Here is a 25,303-nt window from a genome sequence, read left to right on the forward strand (position 1 = left end):
GGGCATCGACAGTTGGTAGTCAGGTTGGTGGTGTTTGGACCAGATGTGGCATTCAGACCCAGCATACCATTCACTTGTCACAAAGGACTGAGTTTGTGCGGCCACTCTCCTCGAATGCTAACAGGAAGATGTTTTCGATATTCTGAGATTTATGTCATTGTTGGACTGTACTTTATATTGGCTTCTTTCAGTTTTTGGGTGTTTTCTTTCTTGTGGCCGATTTGTGGGTGGGTGATATGTTAGTTTTTGTGAGGGGGGGTGTTTGGGGGTTTGGGGTCCGATTTTCTTCTTGTTGTTTTTTTATTTGGGAGATCTGTTAGTTTTTGTGTGTGAGAGAGGGGGTCAGGGGTTTTGATACTATTGTCACTGTTCTTTTCTGTAGGGGAGGGTTTGGGAATTTGGTGTTATGTCACTGTTTTTTTTTTCTCTTTGTGAGGGAGGGGGGTTTTGGGATTTGTGAGTTTTGTTTCATTTCCTTTTTTGTGCCGGGTATGGGGGGAGTTGATGTCATTTCTTTCAACAACCCCCATGGTTTTTCTGTATTTCGTGGCTATCTGGAGAAGACAAGTATCAGAGTGGTATTGTACATGCATACTTTGACAATAAATGAACCACTGAACCTTTATTAACTTGCACGGCAACTTTGAGGGATCTATGTACATGGACCCTAAGATCCTTCTATCCCTTCACACTGCTGAGAATCCTGCCTTAAACCCTGTATTCTGTCTTCAAATTCATCTTCCAAATTGAATCATGTCACTCTTTTCTGCGTTGAACTCCAGCTGTCATTTCTCAGTCCAGCTCTGTATCCTGTTAATGCTCTATTGCGACCTATAACAATCTCCACACTATCCACAACTCCACCAATCTTCATGTCATCTGGAAACTTGCTAAACCAGTCTTCCACTTCCTCATATACGTCATTTATTAAAATCACAGAGAACAGTGGTCCCAGAACAGATCACTGTGTAATACCACGGGTCACACTGACCTCCAAGCAGAATACTCCCCATCTACTACCACCCTCTGCCTTCATAGGCAAGCCAATTCCGTTACCACTCATCCAATTTTCCCTGGATCCCGTGCCTCCTGAATTTCGAATAAGCCTTCCATGGGTAACCTTATCAAGCGTCCTATTAAAATCCATATACACCACATCCACTATTCTACCTTCATCAGTGTGCTTTGTCATATCCTCAAATAAATCAAACAGGCTCATGAGGAACCTGTCTCTCATAAAGCAATGCCGACTATTTCCAATCAGACTAGTGGCTTTCCATCATATCCAATGATGACAGAAACCTGTGTGGGAGAGTTTTTAAAGAGGAAAAGCTGTTGCACTGGGGCAGTTCCACTCTCTCAAGCTTGGAAGTCCAGGTCCAGTGGTACAAACACAGATCACAAACTGGGGTCTTCCTTGGTTGCAGCGGATGACCATGACATCTTCTATGCCTTGTCAAGCCCTTCGCACTCCACGGTGTGTTGCAGTACCTCCTTCCTAGCCGTTGGATATCTCTGCAGATCTTATTTGCTCAGTGTGCCGGAGGTGATTTCACTGTCTTACCAGGTTACGAGGCTGCTGGCTACCCTCACCTGGTTTAGCCTGCCTGTCAAAGTGGTGTACTGGGGTGTGGCTGCTGTCGCATGCAGACAGTTACTTGGAGCCACAGGTGAGAGCTGAGTGTCCGGTGGGGACCAAAAGTGAGTGGGCTGCCCCAGAATGGACATAACAAGCCATTTCACCGGAGGTGCTACCCCTCCCTGGACACCCCATACACCCAGACTATGAATATTTATGAGTATTTGGAGAACCAGACCATGTTTCTCCAAATAGTCATAAATTCTGTCTCTAAGAATCCTCTCCAACAGTTTGCCCACCACTGAAGTAAGACTCACTGGTCTATAATTCTGAGGGTTATCCCTTCTCCCTTTCTTGAATATCATTTGCCACCTTCCAATCATCTGGTACTTCTCCTGTGGCCAGTGAGGATGTAAAAATCATCAACAAGGGCACAGCAATCTCTTCCCTCACTTCCCATAGTAACCTGGGGTATATACTGTTCAGCCCTGGGGACTTATCTATCCGAATGTTTTTCCAAAGTTCATCATCTTTTTTAATGTTGACATGTTCCTGTATATCAGTCTGTTTTACACCATCCTCACAAATGCTGAGGTTTGTCTTACTAGTCAAAATTGAAGCAAAATATTAAACAAGGTCCTGCCCTACCTCCCCCTGACTCCAGGCATATTTTCCTATCCCTGATCAGTTCTTTCTCTCACTCTGGCCATCTGCCCGTTCTTCATGTATGCGTGGGAAGCCTATCCAGAATCCCCAGCAAGTGCTCCCTAAATAACATCGATATTTTTGTTGTGCAGTTCCCTGAGCACATCAGTTCCCAACTTATGCTCCCAGGTTCCTACCGAACAGCGTTATAACTCGCTCTCCCCCAATTAAATATTATCCCATATTGTTTGCCCCTATCCCTCTCCAAGGCCAGGAATTTGTGATCACTGTATCCGAAATGCTCTGTCACTGAGGGATCTGACACCTGACCCGGCGGTTCATTGCTGAGCACCAGTCCGGTATGGCCGAGTCAGTCTGTCTACGCGTTGAGTCAGGAATCCCTCCAGGATACAATTAACAATCCCGTCCCCTCTAAAGCTTTGCATTAAGGAGATGCCAATCAATATTAGTGAAATTGAAATCCCAAATGACACCAACCCAGTTATTTTTGCACCTTTCCAAAATCCCCCTCCTGATCTGTTCCTCAGTATTTGAAGAAATTACCAAATCGATCAAATCGAATCAAGTTTAATTATCATTCAACCATACATGGGCACAGCTGAATGAGACAGTGTTCCTCTGGGGCCAAGATGCAAGACATATGCAGCACGTCAAAATTAGCGAGTAAAGAAAACATAGTCACGCAAGAATTCCTCCTAGCCAACCGGTATTCCTGCTGGGCGACAGGTGATAGTTAAAAAAAAGGCACGTAACTCACGATTCTTCCCTCTTGACCTCCATTCAGCTCTCAGGTTATAAAGAAATGGCAGCAGCATCTCAGATTACATTCCTTCCCCACAAAGCCCTTGTGTTATTCGTCCCGGGCTTCAGTGTATCCTTCAGCAGAGGATTAGCAAATCAGAGGTTTGCAAGGCAGATCAAAGTGCAATGAGATACCGGTAAGGAAACGCTGCCAACGGGCACATTCCAGGCAATAGGGGTAGATACTGGCGTCACAGTGGGGCTCGGTGCAGCTCTTACAAAGGCTTTGTGGGGATGGTCCACTGTCTAAGGTCCTGAGGGGCTGAATCTGATGTAACAAGTCATGGAGGTACTGCTTAAAGAAGAAACATAGAACATAGAACAGTACGGCACAGTACAGGCCCTTTGGCCCATGATGTTATGTCCTTTTACCCTACATTAAGATCAATCTAACCCTTCCCTCCTACATAGCTTTCCCTCCCCCCCCCCTGCATTCCGCAGGGATCGCTCCCTACGCAACTCCCTTGTCCATTCGTCCTCCCCCATCCCTCCCCACTGATCTCCCTCCTGGCACTTATCCGTGTAAGCAGAACAAGTGCTACACATGCCCTTACACTTCCCCTCTTACCACCATTCAGGGCCCCAGACAGTCCTTCCAGGTGAGGCAACACTTCACCTGGGAGTCGGCTGGGGTGATATACTGCGTCTGGTGCTCCCGATGTGGCCTTTTATATATTGGCGAGACCCGACGCAGACTGGGAGACCGCTTTGCTGAACATCTACGCTCTGTCCGCCAGAGAAAGCAGGATCTCCCAGTGGCCACACATTTTAATTCCACATCCCATTCCCATTCTGACATGTCTATCCACGGCCTCCTCTACTGTAAAGATGAAGCCACACTCAGGTTGGAGGAACAACACCTTATATTCCGTCTGGGTAGCCTCCAACTTGATGGCATGAACATCGACTTCTCTAACTTCCGCTAATGCCCCACCTCCCCCTCGTACCCCATCTGTTATTTATTTTTATACACACATTCTTTCTCTCACTCTCCTTTTTCTCCCTCTGTCCCTCTGAATATACCCCTTGCCCATCCTCTGGGTCCCCCCCCTTGTCTTTCTTCCTGGACCTCCGGTCCCATGATCGTCTCGTATCTCTTTTGCCCATCACCTGTCCAGCTCTTGGCTCCATCCCTCCCCCTCCTGTCTTCTCCTATCATTTTGGATCTCCCCCTCCCCCTCCAACTTTCAAATCCCTTACTCACTCTTCCTTCAGTTAGTTCTGACGAAGGGTCTCGGCCTGAAACATCGACTATACCTCTTCCTAGAGATGCTGCCTGGCCTGCTGCATTCACCAGCAACTTTTATGTGTGTTCCTCCTACATAGCCGTCCATTTTTCCATCATCCATGTATCAAACATTAATAGGTCTGACACATGGTAAGTAGAATGTATTGGTTTGACGGTAGACTGATTGTACTGATTTATTGACACATTGAATGTAAAGAGAGTAAGTACTGACGGTATTGCATTTCCTGTGTATATATTACTGAAAAAAATTTAATTTTGGAATAAAAAAAAGTTATCCATTCTTGAACTGTCCATGCCAACTGCTTGTTATTTGCTTGATCTGAATTTGGTGCAGGTAAAGCAAACTGGTTACACTTCTTCTGTGTAAATGGGATGAATTAGAATAGAATTAAAGAATACACAGAGTTACTCAGTCCATCGTGTCAATAAATGAGTTAATAAATCTAAACCCACCTTCCAATGTGTTGGGCACGTTGCCAAGTGGTTAAAGTGTTCATCTAGTTACCTCAAGGTCGCTAGTTCGAGCCTCAGCTGTGGCAGCGTGTTTGTGCCCTTGAGCAAGGCACTTAACCACACATTGCTCTAGTCTGTGCGAGGAGTGGCCTCCCACACAGACTTCCAATCTGCGCCTTGTAAGGCATGAAAATGCCCGACGCAGGCCTCTCATGGTCTGAGTCGACGTTCTCTCCCTCCCCACCTTCCAATACAACATCAAAGCTCTCCAGATACAAATCCAAGAACTTATTAAAAGAGATGGGAGTTTCCCCCTTAAAATTCCTAACAGGCTGTGAGTTTCCTCTGCTACTACCACGCTCAGCATGGATTAAAAAAAATCACCCAACCCTTCATATATGCAAAAGGTTCTGCAGATGCTGGAAATCTAAGGAAACAAAGACAAAATACTGGAGGAATTCAGCAGGTCAGGCAGTGCTTATGGAAATGAATAAATTGTTCGTGTTTCAGGCTGATATACTTCATCAGGGGAACAAAGCTAGAATAAGAAGGTGGGTGAAGGGTAAGGAGTACAGGTTGCAAAGTTAGAGGTGACACACACAAAATGCTGGAGGAACTCAGCAGGCCAGGCAGCATCTACAGAAAAGAGTACAGTCGACATTTCGGGCTGGGACCCTTCAGCAGGACACAAGCGTTTCTGCCTGAAATGTCGACTGTACTCTTTTCCATAGAAGCTGCCTGGCCTGCTGAGTTCCTCCAGCATTTTGTGTTGTTTGTTTGTATTTCCAGCATCTGCAGAATCTGTAGGCGATAGGTGAAGCCAGGTGAGGTGGAAGGTGGGTGGGTGGGGAGGAGGGATGAAGTAAGAATCTGGGAAATAATAGGTAGAAGAGGTAAAGAGCTGAAGAAGGAGTGTCTGATAGGAGAAGACAGTGGATCATGGGAAGAAAGGGAAGGTGGAAGGGCATCAGAGGAAGGTGGTGGACAGGTGAGGAGAAGAGAAGGGCTGAGAGGATAACCAGAATGGGGAACGGAAAAAAAAGGAAAGAGGTAGGGAGAGAAATTACTGCAAGGTAGAGAAATCCATGTTCCTCTTAATCAATAACCCTCAATCCATGAGGACATTTCTGGCTTCTTGAGCAGCTAGGTGATTGGCTGGTCTGGTATTGGGCTTCCTACCTTTCCATTGAATCCACAGCTGATGAGGAGTTTTAGTTTGTTTTTTTTTAAATCACTTTCTATCCCTTTAGAACACACTGCTAGATTATTTTGTACGGAATGCATCAAGAGCATCTTTTGAAGGGCACTTGTATGTGGACAGAGCTGGAGTATTGTGTGCAGCTACGATTACCACACTGCAGAAAAGACTGATTGCACTGGAGGGAGTGCAGAGGAACTGCTTGAAACATTATCTGTTTTGATCGGGATGCTGCTTGGAACATTACCTGTTCCATCATCCAAGAAAGCAATTTAGGGATAATCCTGGAAACAAAAGATGGGCTATTTTTGCCTCATTATTAGGGAAGTTACTGGAGGATAGGATTTATGAGCATTCTAAACACCATATTCTAATTAGGGACAATCAGCAGGGCAAGTCGTGCCTTACTAACTTGACTGAGTTTGATGATGTAGGTAATTGATGAAGGGAGAGCCGTGAATGTTGTCTACATGGATTTTAGTAAGGCGTTTGACAAGGTCCCACATGGTAAACTCATCTAGAAAATTAAGGTGCATGGAATCCATGGGGACTTAGCTATTTGTATTCTGAATTGGCTTGCCCATAGATGACAGAGGATACTCGTCGATGGGATTTATTCCTGGTGGAGGTCAAAGACATATAGTGTGATCTCCACTGTTTATGATATACAGTGGATTCTGGTTAATTGGACCATTGGTTAATTGAGACAGCTGCTTATTTGGGACAACTCCTAAAGAACAAAAAACTAATTGAGAAAATTGCTGGGGTTTCCCTTGTTTATTCGGGACACTATGTCACTTAATTAGGTCAGGAGACAGTTGCTGAACAGGTTCTAGCTAGTGTCAGTCGCATGCACTTCCGGGCTGTTAGATGCTATACTGTGCTTAGAGTGAACAGTTTTTAATTAGCATCAATTGCGTGTGTTTGTGTTCAAAATGCAGTGATTTTTGTCACTGATAGTTGGCATAAATAAGCAATAAGACAATTCTGACACGAGGAAATCTGCAGATGCTGGAAATTCAAGCAACACACACAAAATGCTGGTGGAACGCAGCAGGCCAGACAGCATCCATAGGAAGGAGCACAGTTGACATTTCGGGCCGAGACCCTTCGTCAGGACAATTCAGACAATTCTGAACTGTTTTGCTTACTGTGGTTTAAAGCATTCATTCGGCGATGCCAGAAATGGCCAGGAGTAAAAAGGAAACCATTTCACTACTTCAACAAGTTAGGTACTACGAAAAATTTGAAGGTATTGACAATCATCTTGAAGATTACAATGCAAAAGAAGATTTGAAGGGTGCATTTGTTGATAGTACTCCACCGTGATACAACACTTGGCAGCACGAGAGGTCGTTTCTGCCTGTGGCCATCGAACATGCAGCGAGGGTCGGACACCCTGGGCCAATAGACTGGTCCTGGACTTATTTTCCATCTGGCATAGTTTGCATTTTGGTGTTTGATTGTTGGGGTTTTTTGTATTGCTATATTTACGCTTTATTCTTGGTTGGTGCGGCTGTAACAAAACCAAATTTCCCTCGGGATTAATAAAGTATATCTATCTATCTATCTATTGTATGAAGGCAGCCCATTATCTATACTAGACGTCTGCACTGATTTTCATTGTGTACACGGGATGAATTTCTCTGTTGATAATGAGTAGGAACTAATACAATTTTATAGTACTGTAGTGTTCTAATTTGTTCTGTATTTCATTTAAATGCATGATTTGTTACTCAGTTTGTCATTTTAATACCTTTTTAACTATTTCCTTGAAACTTCGGCTAACTAGGGCACCCGCTTAATTGGGCCTACATGTACTGGTCCTGATGTATTCCAGTTAACTGGAATCCTATAATCAAATGTAAAGGACTTGTACACTGTTAATGGCAAGACCCTTAACAGTGTTGATGTACAGAGTGATCTTGGGGTTCAAGTCCTTAGCTCCCTGAAACCAGCTGCACAGGTTGATAGCGGGTAAGGAAGGCATATGGCATGCTTGCCTTTATTCGTCAAGGTACTGAGTTGAAGAGTTAAGAAGTTACGTTACAGCTTTATAAAACTTGAGTTAAGCCACATCTAGACTATTGCATTCAACTCTGGTCACCCCATTAGGGGCCAGCACGGTGATGCAGAAAGGAAAGTTCCCTTGGATCACCAGGGTATGTTCCACATCAAGCTCCTCTAACCATCCAACCATCCATCCATCCATCCATCCATCCTCCCCCAACCAAGATAAGTAAAGTCAGAGAAGTCATCAAAAAGGAAAGGTCAGCGTCATCACCAGATCCAAATGGAATTCCTTGGAAGCTCTATAACAACTGCCCTCGTGTGTTAAAGATCCTGTGGAACCTAATGAGATGTGCCTGGAGAAACCAATGCATCCCATCAGAGTGGCAAAAACTAGCAGAACTCCAGTTCTATAAACCAGTTCAGGAGCATTGCACTGCTGAATGTCGAGGGGAAAATCTTCTTCTCTGTCGTGGCTAAGAGGATGACCAGTGTTCAGAAATGGCTGGGGCTGGCTTGGTGTTTCCTGGACACTGGGTTCTTCGGGAAGAACAAGTTGTAGCTGCCACTGAGATCCATCAGTCTGGGGTACCAGCAGGAGAAAACCTGACTGGTCGTTGAGTTGAGGGAGTCCACTGACCCGCTGGTGATGAGTGCTAATACCCCAGTCTAGACTGGCCATAAACGGAAAACTCAAGCTGAAGTCATCCAGGCCATTAGCAGGCTGCAGCATCAAGAGGTTGGTGGCAGGGTCCAGGTTGGACTGCAGGACTTGGGTGGGGGAAGGCAGTATGTTTCTGGTCCAAGGCCTCGAAGAAAGAGAGGAAACCGTGGTAGTGGAGCAGGTGACAAGGACAGAGCAGGAGCGTTACAGCGTGAAAGCAGTGGCACACGGCCGCCAGGGAAGATGGACAACATGGGAGAGCTCCATCAACAGGTCATTCAGCTGGTCGGATCTGTAGAAGGCCCCACAAGCCAGACTCAGCTTCCTCATCAGGGCAACCTATGATACCTTGCCCTGTCCCCAAAATTTTCACTAGTGGCTCCACAGTGAGGATAGCTGCCCTCTGTGTGATACCACCAAAGCCAACCTCCAACACATCCTGGCAGGATGCACCATGCAAAGGGCACTACAGATGGTGGCATGACCAGGCCCTAAATAAGCTGGCGGAGGTCCTAGAGACCTGCAGGCGGGATGCAAGAAGCAGCCTTTCCCCAGCAGGACGACAACTCATCCCATTTGTTAAGGCTGGTAGGAGCACTGAATGCATCCACCCAATAACTCTTTCAGGGCTCCTGTCCACAGGCAAGGAGTGGAACACGAGGGCAGATCTCGGTAGACAGCTAGTTCCCCACGGAAATCACCACCACATCTTTCAGCCTAGACATAGTCCTGTGGTTCACAGCAGCCAAGAAAGTCCTCCTCATTGAGTTAACCATCCCATGGGAGGAAGCAGTGAAGGCTGCGCATGAGCAGAGGAGGCTGGAGTACTCAGACCTGGCAGCTGACTGTAAGGATGGTGGCTGGAGGACCATCACCTACCCTGTGGAGGTAGGATGCTGGAGCTTCGTCAGCGCATCTACGACAAGGTTACTCCGTGAAATGGCACTGACTGGAGCGAGGCTCAGGAGCGCCACCAGAGATTTGGCTTAAGAGGCAGAAAAGGGTAGCTTTTGGCTATGGCTGAGGAGGAAAGACAGAAATTGGGGGACTGACTAATCCCATTGAAACTGTGGGATGGGGGGTGGCAGGGAGACATTCCTGCCATTGCTCCTCCACCAGGATATATACAGATATACCAAGGCTAAGGGAGCGAAACATCAGTGAGCAGTGGTCCGTGGCTGATGATCCTGTAACTGACCTAAGGGCATTGTTGGAGGTGCAGCAAGCAGGAAATAATTTCCTGCAAATCTCATTGAGGGTACTGAGTTCAAGAGTTAAGAAGTTGGGTTACAGCTTTATAAAACTGAGCTAGGCTGCATTTGGACTATTGCATTCAATTCTGGTTGCCCCTTTATAGGAAAGATGTTGAGGCTTTGGAGAAGGTGCAGAAGATGTTTACCAAGATGCTGACTTGCTAAGAAATTAGTCAAACTTGGGTTGTTCTTGGAGAAGCAAAAGCTGAGGGGAGATCTGATGATAAGATTATGAGAGACACAGATCCTGTTGGCAGCTGATACCTTTTTCCTAGGTTCGAAGTGTCAAAAACTTGAGGGCATGCAATTAAGGTGTGAGGGGGTAAGTTCTCAGGAGATGCGCAGGGCAAGTCTTTTATACAGAGAGTGGTAGGTGCCTGGAACATGCAGCTCAAGGTGTAGCAAAGGCAAAATGCAATAGAGGTTTTTAGGATGCTTTCAGAGTGGCATGTGTCTGTGCAAAGAATGAAGGGGTATAGATATTATATTGGCAGAAAGAATTGGTTTAGTTAGCCATTTAATTAGTTTGGCACAATATCCTTGGCCAAAGGGCCTGTTCCTGTGCCGTTCTCTCCTAGGGTCTCTGATGCAACATTTTGGTTATAAGTAGGTACTGGATAGGCTGGGTTTGTTTTCCTTGGGGGACCTGAAAGGAGCATAGATAGATACTTTTCTCCACTATGCCCATAACCAGGTGGCATAAGTTTATGGTACGGGGCAAGAGGATCAGAAAGAGCATGTGGAAGAATTGTTTCAGCTAGAGCCAGATACTCTTCCAGGAATATTTTGTTTTAAATAAAACATTTGAATTGCAAGGCCAAATGATAGTAAACAGGATCAATATAGATGGATTGATTGATAGTTGGCAGGAATGCAGTGTGTTGAGTGTCCTGCTGTACGTCTCCATTAGAACATAGAACATAGAACAGTACAGCACAGTACAGGCCCTTCAGCCCACAATGTTGTGCTGACCCTTAAACCCTACCTCCCATACAACCCCCCACTTTAAATTCCTCCATATACCTGTCTAATAGTCTCTAAAATTTCACTAGTGTATCTGCCTCCACCACTGACTCAGGCAGTGCATTCCACACACCAACCACTCTCTGAATAAAAAACCTTCCTCTAATATCCCCCTTGAACTTCCCACCCCTTACCTTAAAGCCATGTCCTCTTGTATTGAGCTGTGGTGCCCTGGGGAAGAGGCGCTGGCTGTCCACTCTATCTATTCCTCTTAATAGCTTGTATACTGCTATCATGTCTCCTCTCATCCTCTTTCTCTCCAAAGAGTGAAGCCCTAGCTCCCTTAATCTCTGATCATAATCCACACTCTCTAAACCAGGCAGCATCCTGGTAAATCTCCTCTGTACCCTTTCCAATGCTTCCACATCCTTCCTATAGTGAGGCAACCAGAGCCGGACACAGTACTCCAAGTGTGGTCTAACCAGTTTTATAGAGCTGCATCATTACCCCGTGACTCTTAAATTCTATCCCTCAACTTATGAAACCTAACACCCCATAAGCTTTCTTAACTACCCTATCTACCTGTGAGGCAACTTTCAGGGATCTATGGACATGTAACCCCAGATCCCTCTGCTCCTCCACACTACCAAGTATCCTGCCATTTACTTTGTACTCTGCCTTGGAGTTTGTCCTTCCAAAGTGTACCATCTCACACTTCTCCAGGTTGAACTCCATCTGCCGCTTCTCAGCCCACTTCTGCAACCTATCAATGTCTCTCTGCAATCTTCGACAATCCTCTACACTATCCACAACACCACCAACCTTTACGTCGTCTGCAAACTTGCCAACCTACCCTTCTACCCCCACATCCAGGTCGTTAATAAAAATCACGAAAAGCAGAGGTCCCAGAACTGATTCTTGTGGGACACCATTAGTCACAACCCTCCAATCTGAATGTACTCCCTCCACTACTGATCTGCAAACGAGCATGTCCTTGTATCGGAAGTGCAATTCAATCATGTTCAGGGCCCAAACTGGGTCACATTGCTCCTGGAGTTCATCAGTAGAGTTTGTCAGATGGGTTTGATGGGGCTATCCTTTGTTATGCTGCATTCACATTCAAGGCTGGATAGAGTGTGATGGAAGTGTTAGGGTGCCAACGATGCAGGGATTATGACAGGTCTCAATGATTCAATCTTGTATACACCTTTACTGTGGCTGCACTCCAGCTGATCATAGAAAGCCAGATTGATCAGAGAGGTGTTCAGACTGTCATGTGCACAAACAAGGACACCCCAAAACTGAGGCTTCACTATCATCAGAGGAGATGCATATATAACACTGAATCTTGGTAAATCGTCCATTATCTCAAGCTGAGATGATAGGACTCTAGTAATAGGTGCCAACATGTCCCAAAGGTGTCCCTACTCACCTATCATTCTCATGGAGCTGTGTGATACTTCAGCTGAGCCATTTTATTTATGAGAAGGTACCTGGGGGCAGGAAGTATTTGTGGCAATAGATCTAGTTGAAAGATTATGTTAGCTTCCTGTGAGAAACAAATAACTACAGATGCTGGAAATAAGAAATGGAACAAAACACTGGAAATACTTTACAGGTGGCACAGTGTCTGTGGGGACAGGAAAAGAGTGACCATTTCAATTCTATGGCAGAGAGCTTCCTCTAAATCAAAATAGGTATCAGGGAAATGAGAGCAGAATCTGAATAATCTATCTCCCTCCTGGCACTTATCCTTGCAAGTGGACATTTGTCCCTCCCGACTAATCTCCTTCCCCGCACTTATCCTTGCACCTGCCCCTACACCTCCTCCCTCACTACCATTCCGAGCCCTAAACAGTCCTTCCAGGTGAGGCAACACTTCACCTGTGAGTCTGTTGGGGTCAGATACTGTGTTTGGTGCTCCCAGTTTGGCTTCCTGTATATCGGTGAGACTCGACGTAGATTGGGAGACTGCTTTGCTGAGCACCTATGCTCCGTCTGCCAGAACAAGTGGGATCTCTCAGTGGCCACCCGTTAATTCCATTTATGGCCTCCTCCACAGTCATGATTAGGACACATTTAAGTTGAAGGGACAACACCATTTGGGTAGCCTCCAACCTGATAGCATGGACATCGATTTCTCAAGCTTCCGGTACTGCCCTCCTCCCCACTCCCCTTCACTATTTCCCATCCCCCTTTCCCTCTCTCACCTTATCTCCTTGCCCGCCTATCACCATTCTCTGGTGCTCCTCTCTTTTTTTTCTTCCATGGCCTTCTGTCTCTTTCACGAATCAACCTCCCAGCTCTTTACTTCATCCCTCCCCCTTCAGGTTTCACCGATCAACTTGTGGTTCTCTTTCCCCTCCCCCCACCACCTTTTCAAACTACTCCTCAGCTTTTTTATCCAGTCCTGCCAAAGGGTTTCGGCCCAAAACGTCAACTGCACTCTTTTTCTAGGTGCTACCTGGCCTGCTGAGCTCCTCCAGGCATTTTGTGTATGTTGTTTTGATTTCCAGCATCTGCAGATTTTCTCTTGTTTCTGAACAGCACCCTGCATTGTTTTCCAACGAGTGGTGTAAAGATTTAATAAAAATGTAACATCTGCATGGTAACGTTAAATTAACAAACAAACGTGTTGCAGGTATTTTGGAAACACAAGAGACTGCAGATACTGAAATCTGCAGGCTCACACAATCTGCTGGAAGTGTTCAAGTCACAAACTAGAGAAAATCTGCAGATGCTGGAAATCCGAGCAACACACACAGTCGATGCTTTTTCTCCACAGATGCTGCCTGGTCTGCTGAGTTTCTCCAGCACTTTATGTGTGCTGCTGGTATTTCTCTTGCCACAGATGCTGCTGGTCCAGCTGATTTCTTCCAGCATACATGCTTTGATTCAGATTCCAGCATACGTAATTTCATCTGTTTTCCTGCCACGAAGTGATTGTGAGTTTGAGGCTTGCAGCATGTACTCTAGGTGGCAGAATGTATCCAAATATATTGATTGTGCTGATGCTGTTCATCTGCTGAAGTGGAACTGCATTTATTTTGATCTATACTTTTCAGAACTATTGTTTGGCTATTTCCAGGAATTATGTGATCCTGATTAGGAATCCCAAGCAAGAGAAAATCTGCAGAGGCTGGAAATCTGAGCAACACACACAAAATGCTGGAGGAACTCAGCAGGCCAGGCAGCATCTATGGAAAAGATTTTGATGCTTCGGGCCGAAACCCTTTGCAGGACTCGCTGAACAGCTCCTGCTGAAGGGTTTCGGCCTGAAACGGCCGCTGTACATTTTTCCATAGGTGCTGCCTGATCTGCTGAGTTCCTCCAGCATTTTGTGTGTGTTGCTAGGAATTCCAAGGTTAGTTACAGATTACATTGTGAGGGAAGAAGAGCTGCTTGTAAGTTTCTGCTTTTGGTCATGGACCAAAGCAAGCGAGTGGCTTTCTTTATCATTGAGCACATTAATAACCTGATCCCACCCTATACTGTATAGCACTATTTTCCTGCATCCTTAACCCCTTCCCTGTCAAGTTCAAGTTTAATTGCCATTCAACCATACATGAATACCCATGAGTACAGCCAAACGAAACAGCATTGTTCTGGGGCTAAGATGCAAAACACAATACCAACAGTCATAAACAACACAAAGCACATATAAGATAATAGTAAAATACAGTCATACAAAAAAATATAGTCCAAGTCCCTGAGTCCATGAAAGTTGCAGCAGTCTAGATCTTGTCATCCACCAGGTGAACATTGGAGGGCAGCACTGACTCCAGCATGGACACTAAGCCACATTGCTCCGACATCTACTCCAATGCCTCTCTCATGGGTGGCTGGAAACAGGCAACACTGCAGCTTGAGGCTGAGGACTCACTATGACCAGGCCATGCAGTTTCCCTGCCATTGGCCTTTCCAATAAACCAATGGACTGGACTTGTAGCATTCCACATTACCAATGTCCAACAGCAGGGGGCCCCCAACCATTTTTGCACCACGGACCTGTATAATATTGACAATATTCTTGCAGACCAGACCGGCGGGGGGGGGGGGGGCGGTGTTCAAGTAGGGTTAAACTCACCTTGACATGTCTTTTACAGTTAGGGTTACCAACTTTCTCACTCCCAAATAAGGGACAAAAGTAGCAGTCAAATCCTGGGACACTTGTGTTTACCCCAGGAAAGACAACTATGACCATGAAGCCTTGCACGGGCACCTGTGTGCGCATATGTGACATGCGCATGCGCGTACGTGCTGATTTTTTTCCACAAATCAGTTTTGGCTTAATCTTCCTTACTATACTGTACATACATTATTTCTACTTTATACAGGCTGTGTATTTATCATATCATTCCTGCTTTTACAATATGTTAGTGTTACTTTAGGTTTTATGTGTTATTTGGTAGGTTATTTTTTGGGTCTGGGAACGCTCAAAAAATTTTCCCCATATAAATTAATGGTAATTGCTTCCTTGCTTTACACCATTTCAGCACAAAAGGTTTTGTAGGAACGCTCTACCTTAGCGGGGGAAATACGGGACAAGGGTGGTCCCGTATGGGACAAACCAATTTAGCCCAATACACGGGATGTCCCGGCAAATACGGGACAGTTGGCAGTTCAACAGTGCATGACAGGGAATGAGGAAAGGTGCAGCTGACTCATATTGTTTCCTCGCGGCCCAGTAACACATGCTTTGCGGCCCTGTGGTTGGGGACTGCTGTCCAACAGGGTCTTGCGATTGCAAGAAAAGCATCTAAGACAATCACTCACTGTTAGACTGCACACCACCTTTGTGCACTGAGTCTGAAGCCTCTCTGATGCAGGCAGCAACATGGTCCACACCAAGTCCAGCTGCTTCAGTTTCTCTGCCAACGAGCAACACATTGATAGGGTTGACCTGCAGAACTTTTAAGTTCCTAATGCCCAGCAGGGTATTGCAATTGTAAAAAATATGTTTATAAAAGACCTTTGGTAGAAGCCCCTGCGTCCGAGCGTGCCGAGATATCACCAGAAGTCCCTATGATCACTGTTTTTATCCTCCACTGTAGCAGTTCCCACATGCAGTGCAAAGGCACTTTTTCATGCCCAATCTCCTTCCTGAGGTTATCAGGAAGAGACAGAGACTAGAGGGAGCTCTCTCCACTTCCTCTACTGCTACTTGTGTCCTCATAGACCAAAGTTCACCAAAACCTATAAAGCTTTTGAAGCTTGAGAACAGTACTATCCTTTTAGGTTGGCCAGGAACATAACACCAGAAATACTGAATGATTTCTGTACATTTCAGTAAATGGGAAATGCTCTTCGCTTCCAACTGATATAAAAGTGGGGAGAGATCAGCTTAAATTAAATTTCTGGCCTCATTGTCCAGGCTCAGACCTGTAACATGGTCAGATGGTTTAGGAAATGGTGGACATGCAGTGGCCATAAAATTCAGCCAGTATCTTTAAAGTGAACATCATCCCATAAAGTAGTCAGAGTGTGAAAGGATTCTTTTTGTAGCAAAGACAGAAGAATTAGGAGAACGTCAATCCAGGCACAAAAACTGAACAACATGATATTGCACTGAAACCGTCAGCATTCTTCTCCCTCTTTCTCCTTAGTCCCACCCACAATTTTCTGTTTCTCTCTCCAGTGATGCTGCCTGGCCTGTTGAGTATTTCCAGCACTTTCTGTTGATCTTCTTGATATTTTCTGAGATTATGAGGAGAGTTAATGCTGGTAAGCTTTCTCTTTGATCAGTCTCAGGAGATACATCTATCAGTATGAGACAACACACACAAAATGCTGGAGGAACTCATCAAATCAGGCAGCATCTATGGGGCGGGGGGCAATAAACAGTTGATGCTTCGGACCGAGACTCTTCATTAGGATATCAAGTGTTTGCTGCTCAAGATTTCCAGCAGCTGCAGAACCTCTTGTGTTTTTCAGCGTAAGCCAAGCAAGGAAGCTTTTCTCACAGAGTAATCATAATGTAGAATGGATGGGCTGGTGATAGTACACTTGCAATTGGTGTCAGGGAATGAATTATGCCTTTGGAAACAGGGTGAACAGTTGAAGGCTTGGTCTCCTACAACATTATACTTTGATAGTTACCCAGTCTTTATTTACCAGACATCCTCGAAGAGTCAGTGAGAAATGTCCCAGTCATAACTGCTGTTGCATCCTGATGCACTGGTAGAGATGGACTCCTTCATTCGAGTGTTGCACGTTCCAGCTTCAGTTCTAGATGTTCAAACAAAATGTTAAAATGAACCCTCTGATTCTGATCCATCTGCATGACCTGGTGATTTAAGTTAGATTCACCTTGTCCTTGGAGCCCCTGTGGTGACCAGTGGTTAACCAAACCTGACACAAAGACCATTCCTGGAAACACCCCACCTGAACTTTCTTTCAGGGACAACTTCTTTCTCTCTGCCTCAGATTTCTTGAGTTGACCATGAACCCATGAACACCATCTCACTTTTTACTCTGTATTTGCGCTACTTACTGTTTATATATTTCTTATTGTAATTGATAGTAACTTTTTATGTATTGCATTGTATTGCTGCCACAAAACAATAAAGTTCATGACATATGTCAATGATAATATATCTGATTCCGATTCTTCTCCTCTGATATATCAAAATATACAATGACACAGTCCCTGACACAACCATGCCTCACCACCTCCAAGATTCGCTCCTAGGAATATACTATTTTTGATGCACCATTCTAATAACACACTCCAACTAAGATTATCTCTGCCAGATATGCCAACCAGCTCTCTCACCTGGCACACAGCAATCCAACAAACAATATCTCTGAAGCACATTGTCCTGATGGAGAGATTTACCTGCAGATGAAAATGTTGATGATGGGCACAGAAAGCAGCAACATGCCCAGATGAAAGATGAGGTGTTCCTCAAACCTACATTGGGCTTCATTGTAACAGAGCAGGAGATAAACTCAGACAAAGTGTGAGCGTGATGGAGAATTAAAGCAAGAACCCACCCACAAGCTGGTGACACCATCAGTGTCTGGTTTCCCCAAAACATCGGAGACCACATTCTGAACATCAGAGGGAGTGAATTGTGTTCTGGCCTCCAGAGGTGCAGTTCACTTTTTATGAACATCACTTCCTGTACATAAACTGTGTTTTATATGATTTCCTGCGTGGGTTAATTTTGTTTCGATTGAAGCACAAGGTGGAAAAACATTCTTCTTCATCCTCTCTTTATTTGGCTTTGAAACAGAAATATCCGTGAGCCTTAAGTTTTTGTTATTATTAGTAAACACTTAGTAGATATATTTTAATGGAAGTATTATGTTTATCATTTATCATTATTATGTTATTGCTTTGCCACAAGTTTATTTACTCTTGTTTACATGGCATAGTTTTGGGGTGCTATGTACAGTCCGTTTATTACCTTGGTAAACACTGAACATGAGAATAATCATTAGTATATTCAGGCACACGATGGTCCTGTATTGAACTTAATATGTATAGTGGTTATTTGGAAACATCAGGACCAACCCATTTTGGCCCAGTTAAGCAGCTGCCCCAATAGCTGAAGTTTCACGGAAGTAGTTAAAATGGTATAAAAAGGCAAACTGCAGTTTAACTGAGTAACAAATGATGTATTTAAATGAAAAACAGAATGAATTCGAACACTGTCAGTACTACTAAAGTACTATAAAACTGTGAACGAATTCCTATTTGCTATCGCCGGAGGAATTAATCCATTGTACGCTGCCTTGTTCTTTTGATTGACTGGAAGTGAATAAAATCAGCTCAGATACCTAGTGTAGATAATGGACTGTCTTCATACAATCCTTCTGATGATTGCGTCTTCCAAATCTTATTTTTCATTGTAACTTTCAAGATGATTGCCAATATCTTCAAATTCTTCATAGTTCCTAACTTGTTGATGTAGTGAAATGGTTTCATTTTCGCTCCTGGTTGTTTCTGGCACTTACAAGCCTGAATGCTTGTAAGGGCAGTAAGCAAAACAGTTCTGAAATGTCACACTGCTTATTTCTCACCAACTATCACTGCTTTTTGAACACAAACACATGTAAATGACGCTATTTAAAAACTGTCCGCTCTAAGTATAGTGTAGTGTCTAATGGCCGTGACTGATGCTAGTTAGAAACTGTTGTGCAACAGTCCGCTGCCCAAGTTAAGCAGCAAAGTGCCCCAAATAAATGAAGGGAATCCTAGTTATTTTCTTGATTAGTTTCTGCTCTTTAAGAGTTAGCTCAAACAAGTGGCTGCTCCGATTAACAGATGGACCAATTACCTGGAATCCTCTGCATTTTACTTAATTTTCTGTAGTTTTGTAAGAAAGATCTCATTAAAAACCTTGAAGAAAGCTTCTGCCTTGGGTGATTTTTGAGAAGGTGTTTAACTTGCTGCATAGCTTTGTACATATGCACTGCGAGGGCAGTAAGGTGGAAGGATAACGTGTCCTCAAAGGAATTATCCATGGGCTGGAAACCCGTCTGAACCCTGTAGATGACAATGTCAGTTTCCGACCTGAGCAGCATCGATCGCCAAAACCTGGAAGTGAGGTCAGAATGTGGTGCATCTATTGCATCTTCGCGATGCTTGAATGTATCCATGTAGCTGCAGCATGAGCCCACACCTGAGCTGAAGTGGCAAGAAAGAGAGCAGTGTATGCAAAATGTAAAGCTGATATGCAAATGGAGAAAGCTCGTATAGACACAAAGAAAGCACGTATAGATGTGGAGAGAGCATGTGTAGAGGCTACATTAAGTGTGATCAAGGAAGAGCGTAAAGCTGACGCTGCCTTAGTCACACTTTGCTGTTACAACAGCCAATGCATCTTACTAAAGAATATGTCCAAATGCACTTTGGCTATGAAAAAGAAAGTGCTCCAGCTCTACAAGGAGAAGCTGTCCATACCACACAGCCAACATGACCCTCACACAGTCCAGGTATTAACAGACAAAATCTCCAGCAGCAAAGATCCACAACTCCCCTTGGAATTCCATTACAACAAAAACCTCAGTCAAGAGTTGCGACTGATGCCAATCTCATCTACACAAACATGTACAGATTGAACTTCCATCCATCCAAACACACACATTTGGCAACCTCGTCTCTGCAATGCTCTCACTCAGGAGCCACAGGTACACTAGGTTTGGCTTGGTATCTGGCTCGTTAATACCTAGTGATAGCAGGACTTCAAGTGTTTGATAACTAGTCTGCCAGTTTTCTGTCCTGGAGGTCAAGCTTTTAAAATGCCATGGATGGACCAAGTCTCAAACCTAGTGAAGAGGTCGACCTTCTCTGTAAGTGGCTTGATGGGGAGTCACTGCAACATGCAAGCAGGTTTGGGACAGTTCACATTAATAATCCAGCTAAGGGTCTACAAATGTCAGGCGAGGCTGGACAAATGCTGTGGCTCTCCAGAGGCAACTGAAGAATCTCTCTTCAGCAGACTCGATAATTTTCCAAAGCTCCCACACAAAGAACCGTGGAAACTACTGGAGTTCACAGATCTGTTGCCGGAACTGCAAGCCACAAAAAATGAGCGTTACCTACCAGGACTGAGTTACTGGGACACAACAAGAGGAATAAACTCTACAGTGGAGAGACTACTGAACAATATCCAAGAAGAGTGGATAACTGAAGGGTTCAACTATAAAATGAAGCATCATGCCCCCCACCCCCATCCACCATTTTAATTCTTCATGAAATTTGCCTGCCATCACGCAGAGGTGCAAAATGACCCTAGTTTTATGCTCTCACCTTCTGGTAACATGTCATTCAAAGAGAGGTCTCCAGCAAAAGCTTAGGAAACCAAAACACCTATCATGGTCAACAAATCTGAAGTAGAAATTCTATTATGAACCCCAACAGACAATGCCCTGTCCATGAGAATCTTCACCCCTTATGGAAATGTGGGAGATTTAGAGAAAAAATGCTTGCAGACCAAAGACACTTTCTAAAAGAACACTCAACATGTTGTGCGTCAGCACCCCACCACACAAAAGACTACAACAGAGTGCAACAGTGACCAGCACAACTCAACATGAGGGACCAGCACCTTGGGCCACTACTGGTTTCAGCACACCGGCAGCAGAGCACAACTGGGAGCCAGCAGAGCATCCATCAGATGTAGCAACTTCGTCCTGCACAAGTCATGTGGGAGATGTCCAAGGCAAATCCTGTTCTAAAATATGTCTAGCTAACATCTACCCGAAAGGACACGCTGAGCAATATTCAAAGTTCTGTTTCCCCACACACTCTAAAGACCTGCTTTGGAACATCAGAAGTTGCTGGAAGAAGAGCCAGTGGATTTGCCATGGAGTCAATAGGAAGAGAGATCTGCTTACCCTTGCCAATGCTCATTGATTGCGACCATATTCCCACCAACAGAGAATAAAATCCCAACTCCTGAATCTGCATGTCATCATTCACATATTAAGGCCATGGCTGACGAGATCCCCCCACTCGACTCTGCTGCTGAGATTTTCCTGTTGCTTGGCAGAGATGCCATCCACACACATGAGGTATGTGAACTGCATAATGGTCAGCACAACGTACCTAATGGCTAACGGCTGGACCTGGGCTGGGTCACAGTGGGTGAAATCTGCTTCGGTGGTGCTCATCAGCCCACTGTCAGCACATTTAAGACTAATGTTCTGGAAGGCAGGTGTTCAAGTCACTTCAGACTCTGTGAGAGTAGAATCCGTAGGAAAGAGAAGATTCTAGATAAGCAGATCAAGCACCCTGACAGCTAGATTTAGATAAGGCGATCTTCTGTTACTTGGAAGATGATTGGAAGTGTGGTTTGCCAGCTGCACAGAACAGAACAGGAAGGACTTGCAGCGGGTGGTGAGGGTAGCAGAGCGGGTTATTGGCACAACATTACCCTCCCTCAGAGACATTTATACTGGCAGACTTCAAAAGAAGGCTACTTGTATTACAAAGGATCCCACTCATCCTGGACATCACCTGTTTTCCCCTCTACCTTCTGGGAAGAGATACAGAGCATTAAGGACGAAAACAAAGAGACTCCTTAACAGCTTCTACCCAGAAGCAGTGAAATGTATAACACCCCCTTCCCTTCTCCTGCCCCCCTCCTAAGACGGCGGCAGCTAAATGCATCACACTTCCAGGAATGGCAGGTGTGCAATAGTCCTACCCCCCCATCCATATATTATTAATTTTGGACGCACTCCTGAGATTTTAGAGTTTATTTTATGTATATATTCTTTGTCATGCTGCAAAATGTTGAGCTGCTAAACTGTGTTTCATTGCTCCACAACAACAACAATAAAGATATTCTATTCTATTATAAGCTGCCACCTTCCATCGAAGATATGGTCTTCTTTCGAACTGTGAACAAACAGCTTAGAAAGACAAGTTAAAAATTGTGCAGTTCCCCTTGCTCTTTGCTCGCCAAAACTCCTACCAAACAACAGAGAGCAAGCCCACAATCCACTCATGTTCCTCAGAAGCAAACCAGAATTGAAAGATCATTATGTGGAGTTTATGGAGAGACTCTCAGGAATAATCACGCTGAGCTAGCACTTCTACCAGATCACAACAAAGAAAACTGGTATTTGCACATATTTGGGGTTTACCACCCCCGAAACCTGCACAAATATGATTGTCTTTAATTCAAGTGTGCAGTTCAAAAGCACGTCACTGAACAATGTAGGTTCCAGACCTCAACAACAGTCTGCTCAAGGCCCTCATGTGCTTCAGATATGAGTCCATTGCAATGATGGCAGACATCAAACAACAGTTCCACAGCTTCCCAGTATAAGAAGATCATCGAGACTACCTCAGATTTTCATAATTTCATGACCACCAATTGAACAACGAGATTCTGGGGTACCAATGAGAGTTCATGTATTTGGTAACTGTCCCTCACTAGCTGTGCCAATCCATGACCTTAAGAGGACAAATATTGAGGGAGAGAAGGAATTCGGGACTGAAGCATGGAGATACATAGAAAGGCATTTCTATGCTGATAGTAGTCTTAAATCATTTTCTAGTGCAGAAGAAACCGTCAGCATGCTGAAAGGAGTGCAAGACATGGTAGTGCAGTCTAATCTCAGACTAAATAAAATCGCATCCAACAGTGCTGAGAATCATGAAGATCTAGCAAAAGATCTACAGAGTATTGATCTTGGACAGGATCTCTCTCCTATGCAGCACAGTCTGAGGCTTGGATGGTATCTCATTACTGACGGCCTTACTTTCCTGGTCACAGATACTGAAAGACCCCTTATGCGTCTTGGTGTGCTATCGATTATCAACAGCCTATTGACTCTCTTGGATTTGTTGATCCAGTCAGTATCTTAACAAGATATTGCTTCTGTTACATTTAATAAAACAAGGAGATTCTATGTTTATGTATATAACAGGATTCAAGGTATCAGGTGATCAATTCAGAAGAGTCAAGGGAATGGTATTCCTGATGACCTCAACCTGGCTGACCATGCCACAGGAAGATCCAAGCTGGCCAGCTCACCCTCTCCTGGCCCAGCATTTCTTGCTGACCCCCATTAGGAAAATCAAAGAGGCTAGCATTTTCAAAGTGAAAATGGTTAAAGATGGTGTAGTAAGATGGTTTTCAAGACTAGACTCTGAGACTGTCCTTTTTGTGCCAAAGACTTAATGGCTTTTGGCTTTTGGTTTCAGTAGTAAAGTTTGACATCCTATGGATGCCAGGTGGGGAATGCTCTGGCCTCTAGAGGCGCACAGTTTGTTTTGCATGGTCATTTCTTCCTTTACAGGCACCGTGATGTGCAAGTCAAAAGATCTTTGAAAGTGGCAGGTAGATAACATGCCTAAAAAGGCATAGCGGATACCGGCCTTCATTGGTCAAGACACTGATGCAAGAGCAGGGAGGTTATATTCCTATATTATAAAACTCTAACTTCTGTCAGAGTTTTGCCTGCACTTGAAAAGAAATGACAGTGCTGGAGAAGATGCAGGAAAAATATAACAGGCCTGTAGCAACATTTCATTGCTACACTTGGAAGTTCCCACCTGCTTCAAAAGAGCAACAATCATACCAATGCCCAAGAGCAGGGTGAGCTGCCTTAACAACTATCTTCCAGTAGCGCTCACATCCACAGTGATGAAGTGCTTTGAGAGGTTGGTTATGGCTGGAATCTACTCCTGCATCAGCAAGGACCTGGACCTACGGGAATTTGCTTATTCTCACAATAGGTCTACAGCCACGCGATCTCATTGGCTCTTCACGTGGCCTTGGATCACCTGGACAATACTAATACTACTGCCAGGCTGCTGTTTATTGACAACAGCTCAGCGTTTAACACAATCATTCCTACAGTTTGATCAAAAAGCTCCAAAACTTGGATCTCTGTACCTCTCTCTGCAACTAGATCCTCGACTTCCTCACCATAAGACCTCTGTCTGTGTAGATCGGAAATAACATCACCACCTTGCTGATAATCAGCACTAGCGTACCTCAAGGCTGCCAGCTGAGCCTACTGCTCTACTCTCTCTACACCCACGACTGTATGATAGGCACAGCTCAAATGCCATCTATAAATTTGATGATGACACAACCATTGTTGGCAGAATTTCAGATAGTGATGAGGAGGTGTACAGGAGTGGGATAGATCAGCTGGTTGAGTGGCGTGGCAGCAACAATTTCACACTCAACGACAGTAAGAGTTGATTGTGGACTTCAGAAAGGGTAAGACGATGGCACACACACCTGTCCTCATCCAGGGATCATAAGTGGAAAGAGTGAGCAAACATTGCAGTGTCAATGTCTCTGAGGATCTATCCTGGGCCCAACATATTGACGCAGTTACAAGGAAGGCACAACAGCAACTATTTTTCATGAGGAATTTGAGGAGATTTGATATGTCGCCAAAGACACTCAAAAATTTCTACAAGTACCGTGGAGAACATTCTAATTGGCCACATCACCATCTGGTATGGGGGGGGGGGGGAGTCACTGCACAGTCTACAAGCATACACGACCCCAAAACGGAGTCTTTGAGACAGCCCTGCCAAAACACTCATTCTGACACATGCCTACCCATTCGGCTGTTCTGACATACACATGGACAAGCATACCAGCCTAATATATCTGGTCCAAAACACACCAATTTTCCATACACCTGACCAACACACTATTCTTGTGATTACTTCCGGGGTGCCTAGAGGCAACTCCAGTAGCAGCAGAACTCCCAATGGATACGATTAAATATTCTCGTTTCAGCCTGACACAGCTAAAAAGCACGACTGCTTCCAAGATCAGTACAGTCAACAGAGATGCCTTAATGTGTTTAAACGAACTATCGCTGCTTAAAACTGAAGGAAACAACTCTGACTGTGGATGGAAGCACCCATGGAAGAAGCGTGGCTGCAGACAGGGGTTACAAGTGCGTTTAAGGAAATGGGGTTTTAAACTCCCAATACTGACCACCTTGCTGGCAAACATGCAGTTTCTGGTGAATA

At 44.6% G+C, this 25,303-nt stretch overlaps 1 protein-coding gene across 3 annotated transcripts in view; it reads right to left on the minus strand.

The window, feature by feature from the left end:
• Nucleotides 1–25,303, minus strand: part of si:ch211-250c4.3 (uncharacterized protein LOC100535981 homolog) — a 122,212-nt gene that overhangs the window by 14,438 nt on the left and 82,471 nt on the right. For 2 of the 3 annotated variants that reach the window (XM_063071510.1, XM_063071508.1), the window contains one exon: nucleotides 16,936–17,064. In XM_063071510.1, the coding sequence (XP_062927580.1) occupies nucleotides 16,968–17,064 (97 nt within the window). In that variant the 3' untranslated portion in view covers nucleotides 16,936–16,967. The remainder of the gene's footprint in view (nucleotides 1–16,935; nucleotides 17,065–25,303) is intronic. The other variant, XM_063071509.1, reaches the window with a different exon arrangement.

This window comes from Mobula hypostoma, chromosome 19 (assembly GCF_963921235.1).
Source record: "Mobula hypostoma chromosome 19, sMobHyp1.1, whole genome shotgun sequence".
Lineage (NCBI taxonomy): Eukaryota > Metazoa > Chordata > Chondrichthyes > Myliobatiformes > Myliobatidae > Mobula > Mobula hypostoma.